This window comes from Cyrtonyx montezumae, unplaced genomic scaffold (genome assembly GCF_038088225.1).
Source record: "Cyrtonyx montezumae isolate F1298 unplaced genomic scaffold, pur_monq_1.0 scaffold_3, whole genome shotgun sequence".
NCBI lineage: Eukaryota > Metazoa > Chordata > Aves > Galliformes > Odontophoridae > Cyrtonyx > Cyrtonyx montezumae.
In genome coordinates, this window is record NW_027072034.1 from 56,869,688 (window position 1) to 56,886,756 (window position 17,069).

The following is a 17,069-nucleotide window of genomic DNA, read 5'->3' on the forward strand; positions in this document are numbered from 1 at the left end:
TCTAAAGGGGAAAAAGAAGCTGGCTAATCAATTAGTCAAATTGATATTGGCCTTTCCAATAGCATCCTGGCAGCATGTTCTTTCACTAAGCCAGATGTAAACAGCATGGCAAGCTAAAAAATAAATTTCTCCATGCCAAATGTGAACACAATGGCTACTGATGCATGCAAATTCATCTGCTTAACTACTGGCTGACATATTTCTGATGAGACAGACAGTAAGTTACTGTAAACTGAATGTGACTTGCTGCTGTTATCTACAGAACAGAAAAAAATCCATAGTTATCTTTAATTGATGTTGGCATTTGGAATTTTACCTAGATATTCATACAGAATTTACTTTTCCCATTCATTTGCCATCACAATTTCAGTTTCTGGATTGGTAGTATAACATGCATAGTGCCTCTAACTAATGCAGTACAGGTATTTGGCTCTCATGTGTACCCTCTCAGGTCTGTGGAAGAGATGCGTTCACGAAGATCTAACTAAGATTTTAAACTAACTAGCTCAGGCAGCAATTACAGTATAGTTTGAATTTAGTACAGATTGCTCATTTAATCTCTTCATCTCCTGACAAGGATATGCTGCAGCTTTCTTGTGAGCAATACCTAAGCTAGTTAAGTCAATGACCTCTAAAATGACAAAGTGTTTTCAATGTGTTCATGAATACATTTATACAACTGTGCCTTTAATTTAAAGCCTTCAGATCACTGAGAAATATGGAGAGTGTGTTGGCTTCATTCTAATCGAATTTTGGGGAATAACTGTAGTAATTGGTCAGGCAACACATTTTTGGCTCTTCATCCCTCTCATAAGGGATATGAAGGATGACCAGAGAAATGGTTGCCACCTGGAAAAAATCCAGTGGGAGGGTTTCCTAGTAGTCATAGGGTGTTTCACTGGTATGTGCTGCTGGATCCCAGCCATCACCACTGAGATATTTCAGGCTGATGGCTGGGACATCAGCAGCAGCAAATTGTAGTACATAAAACACTGGAGTAGCGAGTCAAAAAGGCAGGAGAATAAATATTGACATACTGCTTAGTGAATGCAATAATTTGAATGTTCCCACTGAAAATCTCTGTTCTTTCAGATCCAGCGAATTCAGCTCCATCTATTCTAGATGGGTTTGACCACCGTAAAGCCATGGCAGGACAGCGAGTGGAGCTGCCTTGCAAAGCATCAGGGCACCCCACACCAAAGTATCGTTGGCTGAAGGACAACGTTCCCTGGGAGCCTGACAGCAGGTTTCGTCAGACAGTTACAGGTCTGCTGATAGAGAACACCCGTCCCTCAGACTCAGGCAACTATGTCTGCGAGGTGTGGAACAACTATGGCACTGCTGAGATGATAGGGCGGCTATATGTAAAACGTAAGTTTTGGACTGAATGAAGCTCTTGCACTGCTTCTTGCCTGGATATTTGCATGTGGGAAGATGTTGCTATATCTTTCTGTAGCTTCCATTTTGTTACTTCACCTTAGCAGTGCTTAAACTTCTCAGAATTTTGCAACATTAGAAATTAGACTCTGGGGAGATGAGTTAGTTGACAATTGAGCGATCAGAGGTGCAAATAGATGCAATTTATAATGTAGCTATATAATTTATCACACAGAGGATATGTAATTTAGAATGTTCAATTGGATGCTTAAAAAGAGATTGCAAATGTTCTCATGAATAAGGCTGCCAAACTCTTGTTGCCATGACTCATGCTGTTCAGTAATATTGAATACTCATACCTCCTCTCTGTTGAGTATTCATATGTGAATATTCTGAATGTTTCACAAATTCTAGCAAAGATAATTATTACTCAGAAGCGCTGCACTGGAAAAGTGTTATTCTTCTATTGTTAAAAAGAAATTATTTCCCGGAATAGAAATTACACTTTGTGAACTAACATTTCCACCTGTGTAGCACAACTAGCAAACTGAAAATGGAGAACAGTTCAGGACATTAAAATGTCTTCACCAATAAATACACTTGATGGATTTGGGAAAAATAAAGATTAAAGAACAATAATTTGTGAGTTATAACTAATGAGCTTGTGCATTAAAATTCAGTTTGTCATGTATGACACAAAGATAAAACTTTCAGAGACATATGATAGAGTTGCTGGTGATACTAAAAGTATCCTCAGATCCTAGGGGTATGTTTTATGTATGGACTGAGTGGTCCACCAACAAGTAGATAAGAAAGTAGATAACCTCAATAAGGTTGTCAGGAAGAATGATTTGGAGAAAACTGTTACAATTCTCTTTAATGGAAGCTATTCTTCACTTTCTTGAGTCTCTAAGACGGTGGTAGTACCTTTCGGTATACCTACTTTGAACAGACTGTTCACAGTTTTCAGCATTTCTGGACTTTTTATAGTAAATATAGAGATGTTCAGTGACTTGTAGCATGCATGTGATCACAGATTAGTTATTGATCTGGACCTTTTTGGACAAAAAGACTATTACATAAGAGCCTGTGATCTGGAAGGATGGAATTCATTGACCCATATGTGTTTTTCCAGGCCTCTGTTCCCAGTGGGTCATTAATTTTTGGCAATATGTACTGGAGAAGCACTAAAGATTTATTGTAACTTGTGTGTTATAAAATGTTCTCTAAAGTTTACCTAGGTGCTAGTCCATTTTAAGACTGACTTGAAAATACTGTAGTCCTCCTGTGTTAAAGCAGAAAATTTAGTGAACCCACACAAAAAAGCATGTACATGTGGACAGGTCTCACAGATGTTTGACTGTGTCTGTGTTAGCATTTTAGTGTGTGCCTTCCACTCTTAAAAACCAATCTGGTAATTGTCATTTACTGCAATCATTCATATTAGATGTTGTTAACTATGTTCCTTTTGGAAGAAATGAAACTGGAAGACAATCTTCAGAAATGCTTCTAATACACCAGTATAAACATCCACAGTGAATTTAACTGAAATGATATCCTACCCTCCCAAAAGATGAAGTCCTATTGATAGGCCTTTAGCAACTATGTTGTTACTCAGTAGATCTGTTCCTACAATTCATTTAGGCATAGTCTAGGAAATTATGCATTAAGTAGGTTGATCGTTATATTTTGTGTCATGGATGTTCATGGGGGAAATGCTTGTTCAGAGCAAGCACAAAAATCTGTGGGAATTTTTTTAATTTATTTTGTTGTTTGTTTGTTTTTTTTCAGAAGGGTATAAATGTGATTTTTGTTGTTTGGCTTAGCTGAGAGTTAATGTGTTACTCACATGCAATGTACATGTATACTTAATGTTCTCTATTTCCATTTCCTGCTCCCTTCTTTTGGTTTAAATCTTCAGAACCACTAAAAGCCACAATCAGCCCACGGAAGGTAAAAAGCAGCGTTGGTAGTCAAGTGTCCTTGTCCTGCAGTGTGACAGGAACAGAGGACCAGGAGCTCTCATGGTACCGTAACGGTGAAATCATCAACCCTGGTAACAACGTTCGGATCACTGGGATCAACCGGGAGAACCTTATCATGGATGGCATGGCTAAGAGTGATGGTGGAGCATACCAGTGCTTTGTGCGCAAGGACAAGATGTCCGCTCAGGACTATGTTCAAGTAATATTAGAAGGTGAGTCACTACCTGTTTAGCTATTCTGTCTCCATTTTTTATGCGTTGTCTTTGGCATCACTTTTGTGATGTACAAAAGTGAAGTACAGGAGGCTGTAAACAAGAGAAGAGAGTAACTTCGAGCTGTCAGCAGAGCTTATTGTACCTCCCTGCTCTGAAGAAAACTGATGGAAGGTATTGATTTGAAAAATATATCCTTCTTGAACAGTCTTCACAGTCCCTCTTTTTTAAGAATGTTGGTGTTGATTTTTTACACTACCTTTTCAGCGGGACATGTGATAAAAGATCCCTATTCAGCTCTGGACATCTCCTTCCTGGTATGGCTTTTCTGTTTGGACGTTGGCTGAAGACCTAGAGATCATATTAAGTACCTGACACAGTGTTCCACGATAATCAAGCAGTTTGTACAGAGAAAGTTCATTAATGAGAATGTAGTGCAGCTGTGGCATGGACACTATTTTTAGTCTTTACAGAAAAAGAGGAGATTACCTGCCTGGACCAAGTTACCTCGGCAACCATCTCCTGTGACTAAAAAAGCCTAAAGAGCATATTGATAATCTATCATAGTGTCGAGAGAGTGCAGGTTATCAGAGAGTAACAGCAGGAAAGATTTCAAAGACACCCGGGTCTTGCTGGGAAAGTAATGTCTGCTTTCATCTCGAAAAAAAAAGCCTGTCACTTGAATAAAATAAAAAAAAAAGAGGAGGGTTGGCAGTGGTACATGGTATGCACACTCAAAGATTTACTGGTCTGGTGACAGCTACCTTTCAGGATAAAAAGCTTTATTTCTTATTGCTGTTGTTTTGTTTTCTGTGGGGTGACAGTATCAAATACACAGCAAAGGAAAGAAGAGATTCAGAGATGCAAAAAATAAGTAAATGAAAAATCTTGTCATGCAACTGGTGGGACAGAAACAAGAGAGGAAGAAAGAGGAGAAAATTCTAAAATCAAACAAAATGCCCTCTTTCTATGCTAAGGTCTTTCAGCAGTCTGAAAATGGCAGTGCCTTATAATTTTCACTATTTGGCAAGCAAAGGAATATTTCAGCACTATTTTTACTTTTACTGTGACTCAGCATATTTTGGGTATGGCCTTATATTTATTATGCCAGTTTTCTCAGAGAGATGTTGCACTGAAATTGCAATAGAAGAATTATGATTTCCAAGGGTATCACTGTGGCTCAAATTCCCAAACGCAAGGTTGGTACATAGTACAGTGTTTGTGAGGAGACAGTACATTAGTACACAGCGTGCTCAGGCAGTGCATGAGACTTGTCAATCCTATTCTGACAGCTTCTGGCCTGTATGAACCTGAAGGGAGTTGTCTGTAAAGAGCTTCATGTACAAGGTGTGTTTTCATGTGTCTTTGGCCCTTCAGTAGGCAATGAATAGCCTTTTCCTTCTATTTCTTGCAGATGTTAGCTTACTTGCCTCTTGGTTCTTTAAAACCAGAGTGTAGCTGCCAAAACTGTTGTCCAAACCTCTAGCTTGCTTGCTGTATTCTGCACACTGCTCTTGAAATGAGACCTCTTGCACTTTTGCCCCCAATTACATTGAAATCCCTTCTAGATACAGCTTTGAAAGCATAATTTTCAAAGGAGAGCATGCATTACATGATTTCAGAAAGAATTTTCTAACTAATAGCAGAGTGTCATCATTCCTAAATGTTATTCCTCTGAGCTGTCTTGGTAGGTGGTTATTTAATCCTACTTCCTACTTAAAATCTCAAAATTTGTGTCTCTGTGTATTCTCTTTATTCATATGTCTGGTAGAAGCTGAGTACATTGTGACACAGATAACAAGAAAAATTATTTGAACATTCTCATCACATAAGGTTATTTATCTGCAACACAGAATGACCACAGAAAGAAATTGGCATCACTATTGTTACTGGCAGTCTCTATTCGGAAGAAGCTTAATTCAATACTTTTCTAAATGGGATATTGTGGGTCAGGACTAAACTGAATTGACACAGCTGTTTGAAATTAGTCTATGCAAGTTATGCCTGGCTCTTGTCGACAGAATTTATCTTTAGCTCTTAAAGGACCTGAAATGTACCAGGAAAAGAAAAAATTAAAGTATGTTAGAGGTTTGTTGCATGTCATTACTGATGAATTGTGTATGACTGACACCTCTCTGCAAGAACCTGGCAGTTCATATATCTCTGCAGAGCCCTCATCCTTCCATTTAAGCGATTCTCTCTCAGTGGAAGTGAAGTTCCTTAGCAGATGCTGAAGAAAATTTCACTAAGGAAAGAACTCCTTAAGTAATCTACTACCAAAGTTTGTTTTCATCTCTCAATAATTAAACTTATGTCCAGGAATGCAGTTATTCACATCTCTTCTAAAAAAGATTTTGTCTCATGTGACAGGTTTCAGGATAGAGGGAACAGTTTTGCAACATGTTAAGTACTTTCTTCCTTTTCTTTCCCGTGGCAGATGGAACTCCCAAAATCATTTCTGCCTTCAGTGAGAAAGTGGTGAGTCCAGGTGAGCCAGTCTCCCTTATGTGCAATGTGAAGGGGACCCCCCTGCCTACCATCACTTGGACCCTGGATGAAGATCCCATTGTGAAAGATGGCAGTCATCGTATCAGCCAGATTATCACCTCTGAAGGGAATGTGGTCAGTTACCTGAACATCTCTAACACTCAGGTCCGAGATGGTGGAGTTTATCGCTGTACTGCCAACAACTCTGCTGGAGTCGTCCTGTACCAGGCTCGAATAAACGTAAGAGGTGCTTGTCAAATCAGCTCCTCAAAAAAACACACATAACTCATTGTAGTGGAGAAGAAGATTGTTGCATGTGTTGAAAAGAGTCTTGGAATGCCAAAACCAACTTACTGTTTTCCCTCTCCTTTTCTTCCTCCCCTCTTTTTTTCCCACCCTACCTTTCCAGACCCAGAAAGCGTATGATATGGTTAAACCTTGGAAGATTCCTCTTTGTATTCTGTAGTCTTTTTTTGTATACTCATCTTTACTAATTCACATTTTTTTTACTTTAGTCCTGTTGTGCATGTTTTTTTTCTCTTCCTTTCCTCCTTTACTTGTCTAACATTCATTGTAATTATTCATTTATACTGTACTTTACCTTGCATTTCTAGCTTTACATGGCATAATACCCATCCTCATGGTATTATACTTTATATATGTCAAAATAAATGCTAACTTTGTCACTGTTCTCATGTGTAACAGGATCTTAGCTTTGTATCAGTGTTAATATTTCACATTAATTAAATCGTTCTCAGACTTTTAATTTGTAATGCAGCAAAGATTTTATCAGACAAGTGTTGGATATGCAAACATATACCCCCCACATAATTAGTATGTATGCTGCAGGGTGAGGAAAAACTAGAGCATACGAAGATTAGGGAAACTGCTTAAGTGGCTCTTAAAAGCAGAAACTGTCAAATACAAAGAAGTGTTGTGCAAGCTGCATTTGTAAATGTTATTAACATTTGTAGATTCAGAAAAAAAAAAAAAGAAGTCTGTTTTCTCAAACAAATGTGCCTTTCTTCAAGAGTTCATTTTTACCTTCCCAGGTCCAGCAAGCATTCGACCAATGAAAAACATCACAGCAATAGCAGGACGGGACACCTACATCCACTGCCGTGTAATAGGCTACCCATATTACTCCATCAAATGGTACAAGAACTCTAACTTGCTACCCTTTAACCATCGTCAAGTGGCTTTTGAGAACAATGGGACATTGAAGCTTTCAGATGTGCAGAAGGAGGTAGATGAGGGTGAATATACATGCAATGTCCTCGTTCAGCCCCAGCTGTCCACCAGCCAGAGCGTTCACGTGACAGTGAAAGGTAAGAGTAACCTGGAGAGCTAGAGCTGAGGTAACGGCTGTATAGTATAGAAATGCAAGATAACACTCACTAGATTGTCTTGGGAGTTAGACAAATTCTTAGGACGTTTAATCCAGATTTCTGTTCATTCATCACTTAGATAATAATCAGGCACTATTTCTTGTACTCTCTTGATTTTTGCCCTCCTTAATTCAATTAACAGATTATTGCTTCTTAACGGGAGAATGTGCAGAAACAAGCTTTCTATTGGCAGTTTTCACTACAGCAGTTTGGTCAGCAGATGAATAAATACTTTGTGACCTAAATTTCACGGGTGTCTCCTTCACTGCTAAATGACTAAATCTACATTTTCATTAGTCAGTAACTTTATAACTTTTAACAAGATGAGAATTTTGAAGCATGTTTTTCTGTCAATAAACAGAGACAGAAACTACAGGTATTAATTGTTATTAAGCAAGTTTTTCTGAGTGTCCTTGCTGCTGAAGGAAGTTAGTACTATAAACAAATGTGAATTTAAAATCTAACAGGATGCTTAAAGTCTATTAATAGCCCTAAATTAGGATGACCTGCAAGACATCAGAAATAAATGAGAACAGAAATTTTCCTAGCATTATGTTTAGCCTATTCTGATCTTGATAATGGTCAGATCTGTCCACAGGGACACAAAAGGTACAAAACCTGATTGCAGTTGCACTTGGTTTTTAGCAACAGGATCACTACGAAGTCCAGACCACGAGAGCATGTAGGAAGAAATAAAGTGTAATTTCACCATTCTTGAAGTCCTTAGGAGTTTTCCTGGACTTTATTTTATTTTATTTTTTTTGGTGGGAGAGAAGAGGGGAGAAGGAAGTCAATTTCTGGGCCTGTTCTCAGATAAGAAATGGAGATCACAAGTAAAATTGCTTTGTTACAGACATCTGAGTCTTTATTTTCTTTCTGTTTGGCTTGTTTAGCCCTTGCTTGTTTTCAGTCTCTACTGAAGTGGTTGCTAATTATTTCATCAGGTCAGGAGATTAGCCTTAAGCCACTAGCGATTTGTTCTGTGAAAGATGTAACATCTCGTACACCTGAGACCAAGAAGATCAGTGATCATATCATGTATCATAAAAAGCTAACGTAACAATTTCTTTTCACACATCTGGTATCTTGCTTGACATCACAAAAATATTGCAGATCTATTGAGGGAGCTGAAGAAATGAACGCTGAATTAGTAATTGTGTTGCTTTTGCTCTGAGAGCTGACTGTGGTAAATCTGGTGAGGACAGCTGCCTCTTAAATGATACCTTTCTTCAAATGATGATAAAAATGAATATAGCCATGTGAAATAATCCAGTGGTCCTCCTTGGTTTGAGCAGTTAGATTAAAACGTTACTAGTTTGAATGTTAACTGCAATATTGTTATTTCCATTAGGATACAGATTGCAAACTTGACAGTTCCACCCTAGAAAGCAAATTGGTCAGTCCCATCAATTTTGTTTATGCCCTGTAATTTTTTGTCAATGATTTGGCATCCTACCACTTGAAGATATTCTGCCTTATTCTGGATATTCAACTGCCAGGACTGTTGTCAGGTCAGAAATCTGAAAGTGACAGTGTTTGCTCTGAATAACTAACATAAAAATGTGACTCATTCAAAGACCGCCAGTGGCTGATATGCCACTGCACCTGACACAGCCTTCTCCTGCATGTGGTCTGTAGGGCAGATGCATCAGAGCAGTGCAAATTGCAGTGCGAATGGTGAACTGCAATGTGAATCGCACATGCAAAGCAGATGTATCAGTGGGGATGATAAGTATTGCTCTAGAGTTAACAAAGTTGGCTGCAGAGTGTTCCTAGTAGCTTCAGTACGCCCTATCCTTGCCAAGACATTATTTAAAGAGGTTACTTTCCTGATCTCATATGCTAAGACCAAAATATCAGAGCTGAGCTTTGTATTAATAAACCTGAATAGTCCTCAAGGTTAGTACTGCACAGAGTTTGCTTAAAATGGCTATGTATAATTCTGTTCCACAACCACATCGTGCTTTTATCCAACTTATTAGCAGATTGTAGAATCATAGAATCACCAAGGTTGGAAAAGAAGCCTAAGATCATCCAGTCCAACTGTCAACCTATCACTGATATTTCCCACTAAACCGTGTCCCTTAGTACAACATCTGGACATTTACTGAACACTTCTAGGGACAGTTAGTCAGCCATGACTTGTTGCTTGAAAATATTGCTAATGTTTATGCTGTCATTTTCTTTTCTATGAATTCCAAAGAGAATGTGCTTCAGACACTTACACATTATTCTGAGAAATAAGAAATATGGTTCTGCTTGCATAATGAAGAACCCTGAAACATGACTTTGTAAGGGGTGTTAATGTCAGTGTCCAAATGACTTATTCAACTTCTCATGTTATCACTCCATCTATTTATTCTCCAGAGAGAATTGTTGCCCATTTTCAACACTGTGGGTACTTTGGATCGTTCTCATTTCTGCTACAAGCTTCCTTGGTGACCCCAGACCGGTTATTCAGAATAGGTGATACTTAATGAACTATGGATGTATTTTGTTTCCTTCGTGTTCTGTTCTGAAGACATAATTACCAGTTTCCTCATGAGTTTTTCTGAACTGATAATCTATGTGGTATCAGAGTGTTTCAGATCTGAGTTCTTTTTCAAAACCCACCTCAGCATTAAGAACCTATTCAGAAAATGGCTTCTGTGGCACAGACTAAACTTTTATCTGCATATTTTTGTGTTCAATTACAGAAGCTTATGGCTTTATTTTTTTTTTTCAAGTTTATTTGCTTTTGTTTAGTATGTATATGTTCAAAGCACTGCTCCAAATGAAATAAATTTCCAAGTTCTTTGTTTTTCTTAAACAAGTCCCATTATCTGGACTGGTTACTTGCTGGGAAAGATGGAATTAAGTCATTTAATTAGCATCATATCAAATATCTATGACAAAGGTAGATGCAGAATTTGGCTCTACAGGGCAGCACTTTTCTGCATTACATATACAAATGGCCATTCTTGTCTGCTATCCTCTGTGTAATTTACACCCACTTTCCAAATTTTCTAGTATATAAAACATCATCACTCTGTCTTGAATGAGGTTTCATCAAAAGCATCATTCAAATAAGGGTATGCAACAGCATAACCATGTAATTAAATACAAGAGGATGGCCCATTCTGCTGAGTACTTTGAGATAGATATAAGTACCCAAACAAAAGCAAGATCTTGAGGATATTCTTTAGAAATCACTGTAAGATCTCAGATAGAGCAGGAAGTTTCCAGACAAACTTCAGAATGGAATCCTGACTGCCAGAGAGACAGAGTTTTGGTGTGCACCTGGAAGATGGCCAGGAAGCCAAAAGCTTGAATCTGGGTGCCTCTGTATTATTTGACCTTGAGGCAGCTACTTCTTTGCATTGTTGATCACAGGAATCAATTCAAGACCATATTAAATCTGCTGCAGCATTTTTAGGAAGATCTGATATTCTTGACCACGTGGACACATACCTTAGCGGTCTACAGTCTCTAGATGACTGGCCCAGAGATAAGTGGCATGCCATTCTCTCCATCTCTTGCCTGTCCATTTTCTCTGTCCCTGAATCTGGATCTTGGAAGCTAGCAATCCTATAAGCTAACTGATGAAAATTTGAGTGGGTATGCTGGCAGGAAAATAAGCAGGTTTCTGCTTGGCAGACACAGCACTGTTGGAACTGTGCCTGAGTCCTAAAGGAGCTTTTTGGAAATCAAGCCATCTTGGCATTTATTTTTTTCATTTAGACAAATGAATTGGCCAGCTCTGAGTTCTGACAACAGCGATGAAATCTCCTCACACTGTAATGCATATATAAATGGGTGAGGCCACGGCTCTACTTTTATAGTGAATTTCTGATATTTCATACCTGTCAGGTGCTTGCCTTTGCAACTGTAATCACCTTTCAGTGTGTTTTATTTTGCCCTGTGTTAAATGCACTTTCCTTATAGCTTCTTTGTAGACTAAACTGAGCACCCTTTTCTTCTCCTTCTGTAAATGGAAACAGCATTTACTGACATTCTCAAAAGTACTCAAGACTAGCCTTGCTAAGGATACAGCACAGGTCCTTGCCAAGAACAGAATTATTCTTAGTAGCACTAAATTCTCTGTCCTTATTTCACCCAGCTTTAGTGGTTTGCCACTGAAGTTCTTATGCATCTGCTGACAGCAGAGGACTATTACAGGCTGATATTCTACGTACAGGAGAAGGATATTCTGGAGAAGACCTAAGTATGACCTGTCTCCAGCTCATCCTTGTCCTAATCCTGATTCTTCTACTCTGGATTCCAAAACCAGTCTGCCCTCCACATTTTTCTCAGCTCTGCCTTTATTTTACTAGTGCCTCGTTTTCATGACTCAGAAGTGGTCTCTCCCTTGAGAGCTCCATACATTCCACTCATCCTCCACTTATACTCCCAACTTCCGTCTAGTCTTCATTTTCTCCATCTCCACTGGCTTCTAATCTCTCTCCTTTGTATCGTCTTCACTTGCTGACAGTTCTCTATCCCACCCCACTACTTTTTTGTTCCAGTCTCACATTCCCAGCCAGTTTCTATCTTCACTTTACCAGCCTCCATGATCTCTTGAATCCCACTGCAAGCCTGATCCCAACTTCTGACTTTCTCCTGCTGCTCCTAAATCCAGTTCTACAAGTCCCTTTTCTTATCTTGGGCAATGTTTTAAATTTCTGCTCCATTGCTTGCTGCTGCTGCTGTCTGCATGCCCAGTAAGAGAGGCTGGTTTCTCTCCCTGTTTCTCGTGGCCCTGAGATTTCCCCTATCCCTCTGTACGTTCAAATTTGAGTGCACTTTTGATGACTTTCTGTAGGAACAGCAAGAGCATCTGATGCTTGTGCCTTCACTCGCTGAACATGAAAGCTGTGGTGGGACTACACAGACTCTCACAATAGCTTTTTTTTTTTCTTTTAAGGTAGGATGAAAATATGCTATATCCTTATATTTCAACTCTCTCTGATTACTCTCAGAAGTGACCAAACAGTTGTAGCTGCAACCTTCCAGCTTAAATGATTCAAGCCTGAGGCAGACACCTGGCCTGGAAAAGTGCTATCCAAACAAAAGTCAAATTGCAAGCAAATAAAAGTAGTCTTAAAATGGGAGGTGTTGGCAAACAAAATAAGAGGCAATATACACACCCCATCCGTAAGTTTCATATTTCCACTGAAAAACAACCCCTCTAGTAGCAAAGTGATAAAATAATAATAGTAATATCAATTCTGCAGCATTTTAGTGGATCTGGAAGTGTTTTAAAAGCAAGAGTAAGTCATTATCTCTTTTTTTCTTAATGTAATTTATAGTTTTCTCAGCTACAATAAAAGCCATCAGTATTAAGTGATGATTTTCTTTTTATCAGTCTCATGAGACATACTTCTCATATAAACAGCTCACTGCTATTCACTCTTCTCAGACATAAATTAATTGATAAAGAAACCCCTGAGAGGAAGGGTGCAGCATAAAAAAAAAAAAAGAAGTGTGGTGCTCAGAAGTGCTGTTACTGATCTTGTACAGATTATGTATTCGATTGATTTAGATTGATTTAGAAAGCAGCTTATTATCTGATGGTGAAGTGATAGCACTTCACCTGTAATGAACTGCATGAAATTGTATCAGCCTGTTTCTTTTTAGAAAACATGCAATCCTAACAGAGGCTAAATCTAAAAACTTAATTTTGCAACTATTTAAATAGATTCTCTTCATTTTCCCCAGGAAGTATCCATCTTTTCCTAATAAGTAAATTTTATTGGTGGATTTGAGTTGCAGATCAGTTCTGAGTGGGCTCTTCTGAGTACTTAAAACTGTGCAGACATAGAATAGGAAAATCTCCAAGGAGGAATCTTCCTTGGGTTCTTTTGACCATGATGCATGCTGTCATGAAGCATTCTCCTGATTTCTTTTTGCTTCCTGCAATCGGAAATGTGGATTAGATGAAGTGTGAATTCAGCATTGTGCATATATGTATGATATAACTTTTCATGTCTTACTGACTGGATGTTGCTAGTGGTTTGAATGAAAAAAACGTCTGGTTTTGAAGTCCTTCAGACACTTCTTTCATACGTCACTTCCTGCATTTCTTCCTCTCCAGTGCAAAAAAACTTTTTTGAATCCCTGTAAGCTTGTACGTTCTTCAGAAAGAAATAATCAAGACTTCCAAACTAACTGGAGTTGCCATATGCAGAAATGAGAAAAATGCTGTGTGATGAGAATGGGTGTCCAGTCATGCAAAGATCCTTCAAAAATCCACTTAAAAGTCCTCCTCAGAAAGGAGAATGGAATGAGCCTTAATACTTGAACTTCAAGAGTTATCTGTATATTTATGTGTGTTTTTCAAAAACTAACACTCTTCTTTCTTACAATGCATCTGTCTTTACTTTGAGTTTGAGAAAAAACATGCTCTTGCTCTTTTTTGCATTCAGTTATATCTGAAATACTTTTATATACATTTGTTAGAATTGTTCTCAAAATGCAAATCACTTTATTTCAAATTGTTTATTGTTATTAGCAATGTTATTAGCAATAGTTATTAGCTAATATAACAATATTGGCAATATTGTTATTAGCAACAAAAAAAGTCCATATAGTAAGCATGTATAGAAAGCAAGTGTGCATAAACACAGTAGTGGAAGTATGGAGTATGCTGCCCTAACTTCAAATCAATGCATAGTCCAAAAGATGCAAAGAAAAGAGCACATCAACACTGTGATAACAGAAGGGTGATGTAAAATCAGCCCCTTGTTTACAGTCATGTTGAAGAAGTTAGTATGAAACCAATCAAACTACTTATTGGAATAATTTTCAAAGCACTTAGTCCTTCTATTGATGTCCTCTCCTAAATCTGAAACTTCTGGCTCCAGTGCTTTAGTTGTGTTCAACTTTTCACAGTGTTACATGAGGGCAGAGATCACTTTAGATTAGGTAGGGGCTAAGCAGGAGCAATAGCTCTGGATCAAATTCTAAAAGCATAGGAGAAGTAGTGGACTGGGTAAGTGCTTCTGGATGATGCACAGCCTGCAAGACAGGCTTTTTATCATGCAGCACTTTAACAATGAACAGCTTGTTGTGTACTATACTCTTGCAGCTGTTATCCTATTGCCAGAACAAAAATGTTTCCCCTTTAAAAAATGCATAAGCAAGTGCATCCCCTTGGGCAGAGATCTGCACTTCCTCCCATCCTAGGTTTACAGGGTGGTTCCCATGATGAGGGTGTGATCCCTTCTCCTCACAACAGAGGCTAAAATGAGGTGATCTGATTGATAGGCGAAGCACTCTTGGCTTCTACATAACATTTTAACTCCTCTCTTAATTTGAGGGAGCCCTCAGAACAGCATCAGGGAGCCTGTGGGTTACCAGTGTTGTATTGAAAAGGGGAGATACAGAGACTGAAGCTGGGGAAAGTGCATGGCAGCATTTGCTCTGTGACAGTGTTGTGGAACGATTTTGAAGAACTGTGAATATTAGGACAATTTTGTTAACTAATGAACCTACAAGTATATGGAAACATTGTGAACCGCACAGACATTAAAGAGAATGATTTGGTTCTTTTATTTTCAAAGCATACAGTTAGGCCTGCAGCATATAACAGTATTTCCTCTTTTCAAGACAGGATGCATTAGCAGTCAACAAGGGAGCACACTATGTGTCTCAGATCAGTAAATGCCATTAACAGACAGTTCACTGAATGGTGTGCCCTACTGATAAAATCCAGTAAATAAAAGAGAGAAGCAGAAGAATCCAGTGTTTCAGGGCCTGTGTGTGATTGCTCAGATCACCACTCACAAGGGGTGGAGATGTTTAGGTGAAACAATCAGTGGCAGCTAAATCACGTCTAGTATCTAATTTTGTTTTTTGCAGTCCTAGTGCATGATATCTTGGTTTACATGGCTGCTTTGAGAGCTCCTATATGAGGGCTGCTCTGAAAGTAATGCTTCCTATTTTATGATGTTGGCCCACAATGTCAGAGGTGGATGTTGGTGGGATGGCAGTAGAGGCCGAACCTTCCCACCAATATTCCATTACATTTTGTTGCTGTGTGACAGCGGGTAGCAGAAGGGCAGTCTGACACAATGGCATCTGAAGTTAATATTGTGTATGGAGCAAAGGTGTGTCATTGAGCATGCAAAAAAAAATCACACCCGCTGACATTCATTGACACCTCCTGAACATTTATGGAGACCAAACAGTGGATGTGAGCACAGTGAGGCAGTGGGTGATGGATTTCAGCAGTGGCGACAACGACAGTAGGTCTGCTCTGCTGATGCAGATTGTTCAGTGTGGCATGCAGGCTCTTGTTCATCACTGGTGAAAACATACAGCTAATGGTGGTGTCTGTGCCAACAAATAGTGTTTTATAGCTGAGAACTTACTTTATAGAAGAGTGTTGTTGTGCTCTTTGTATGTGTTGTAGTTTCCATAGAAATAAATCAGAGATGTTATGTTTAGAGTGACCTACCTACTTTGTAACTATTATTTTGCATCACCCAATATACTAGTGGAATGAGTATTCATTGTTAAAGTTATGTCACAGAGTGGGCACAGCTCCTCCAATAGTGTTATTGCATGAAAATCCATTACAGTGCAGTTTCTAGTTATAACCAGAACAACTTTTATTTTACTGTGGAAAGCTACAAGAAAACTATGGTGTGTTCACAAGACTGATGCAGGAAACAAGGTGTCTACAGGATGTTCTGTTTTAGTGAATCATCTGAGCTGTTTGCTTCCAACATAACTGCCACAAAACAGAGGACAGGAAACTAAGGATGTTCCTCTGCTAATGGAGAGCATCATGGAAACCTTCTTTTACAGTGATCTCCCAAAGGCACTAGAGATGTTACTAGGGCACAGAAACATCATTTTAATCTTATGCATTAGGAGTAATGAGGCTGGCCCATAATCCTGTTTTTAAACAGGCACTTGATTCAAGAACTCAGCAATGAAGCATTCCCAAGCCATTGTACTTCATTGCATAGAGCACAGATTTTCACTCTTTTGACTGTTGTGAGTAAAGGAAGAAACATCCCTTCCAAATGCACAACACACTTGCACGGTAACCCTCTCTCTATCTCGGTAATATGTAACATGTTATATGAAGTAAAATAATTTGACAAATAAAACTGAATAGAAGCTCTGAAATATGGTGAAACAAAAGCTACACATAGCAAGGGAAAATACTATGATACGATTTTTAGTATTTAAAATGCATATTAATATATCTGTCCTACAATAACTTTTCTCTAAGATTTGAGTAGTATACATTTTACTTTTTTTTTTTTTTTTGGTGCTGTTTGTCAATGATACAGCTTTATTTTTCCAAAAATTCTCAAAATATGCTGGTAATCAAGCTAGATATATTCTATTTATTAGAGGTATATGTCGTATTTTTACTTCAGAAATATATTTTGCAACTTTTGATTCAGATGACTTCAGCTGTGTTTTGTTCTCTTTCTAAGCTTACAATAGGTGATTTTTGGTTATTTTTCATTTCTTCGCATTAGCAGGAAGACCTGTGTTAGGTTCCTGCTTTTATTTATTATTTTAATTATTAATTTAACTATTCTAAATTGCCTTTATAAACCCAAAATGATAAATATTGTAACTGAAAAGTATTCTTCCATACTTTGAAGATATCCCTTGAC

At 38.3% G+C, this 17,069-nt stretch overlaps 1 protein-coding gene across 1 annotated transcript in view; it reads left to right on the forward strand.

Annotated features, from left to right (window-relative positions):
• The window catches only part of DSCAM (DS cell adhesion molecule), a 435,055-nt gene that overhangs the window by 255,989 nt on the left and 161,997 nt on the right, over positions 1 to 17,069 (forward strand). Inside the window, exons 5-8 of the mRNA XM_065741676.1 lie at positions 1,093 to 1,371; positions 3,299 to 3,574; positions 6,012 to 6,308; positions 7,114 to 7,389. Of these exons, the coding sequence (XP_065597748.1) occupies positions 1,093 to 1,371; positions 3,299 to 3,574; positions 6,012 to 6,308; positions 7,114 to 7,389 (1,128 nt within the window). The remainder of the gene's footprint in view (positions 1 to 1,092; positions 1,372 to 3,298; positions 3,575 to 6,011; positions 6,309 to 7,113; positions 7,390 to 17,069) is intronic.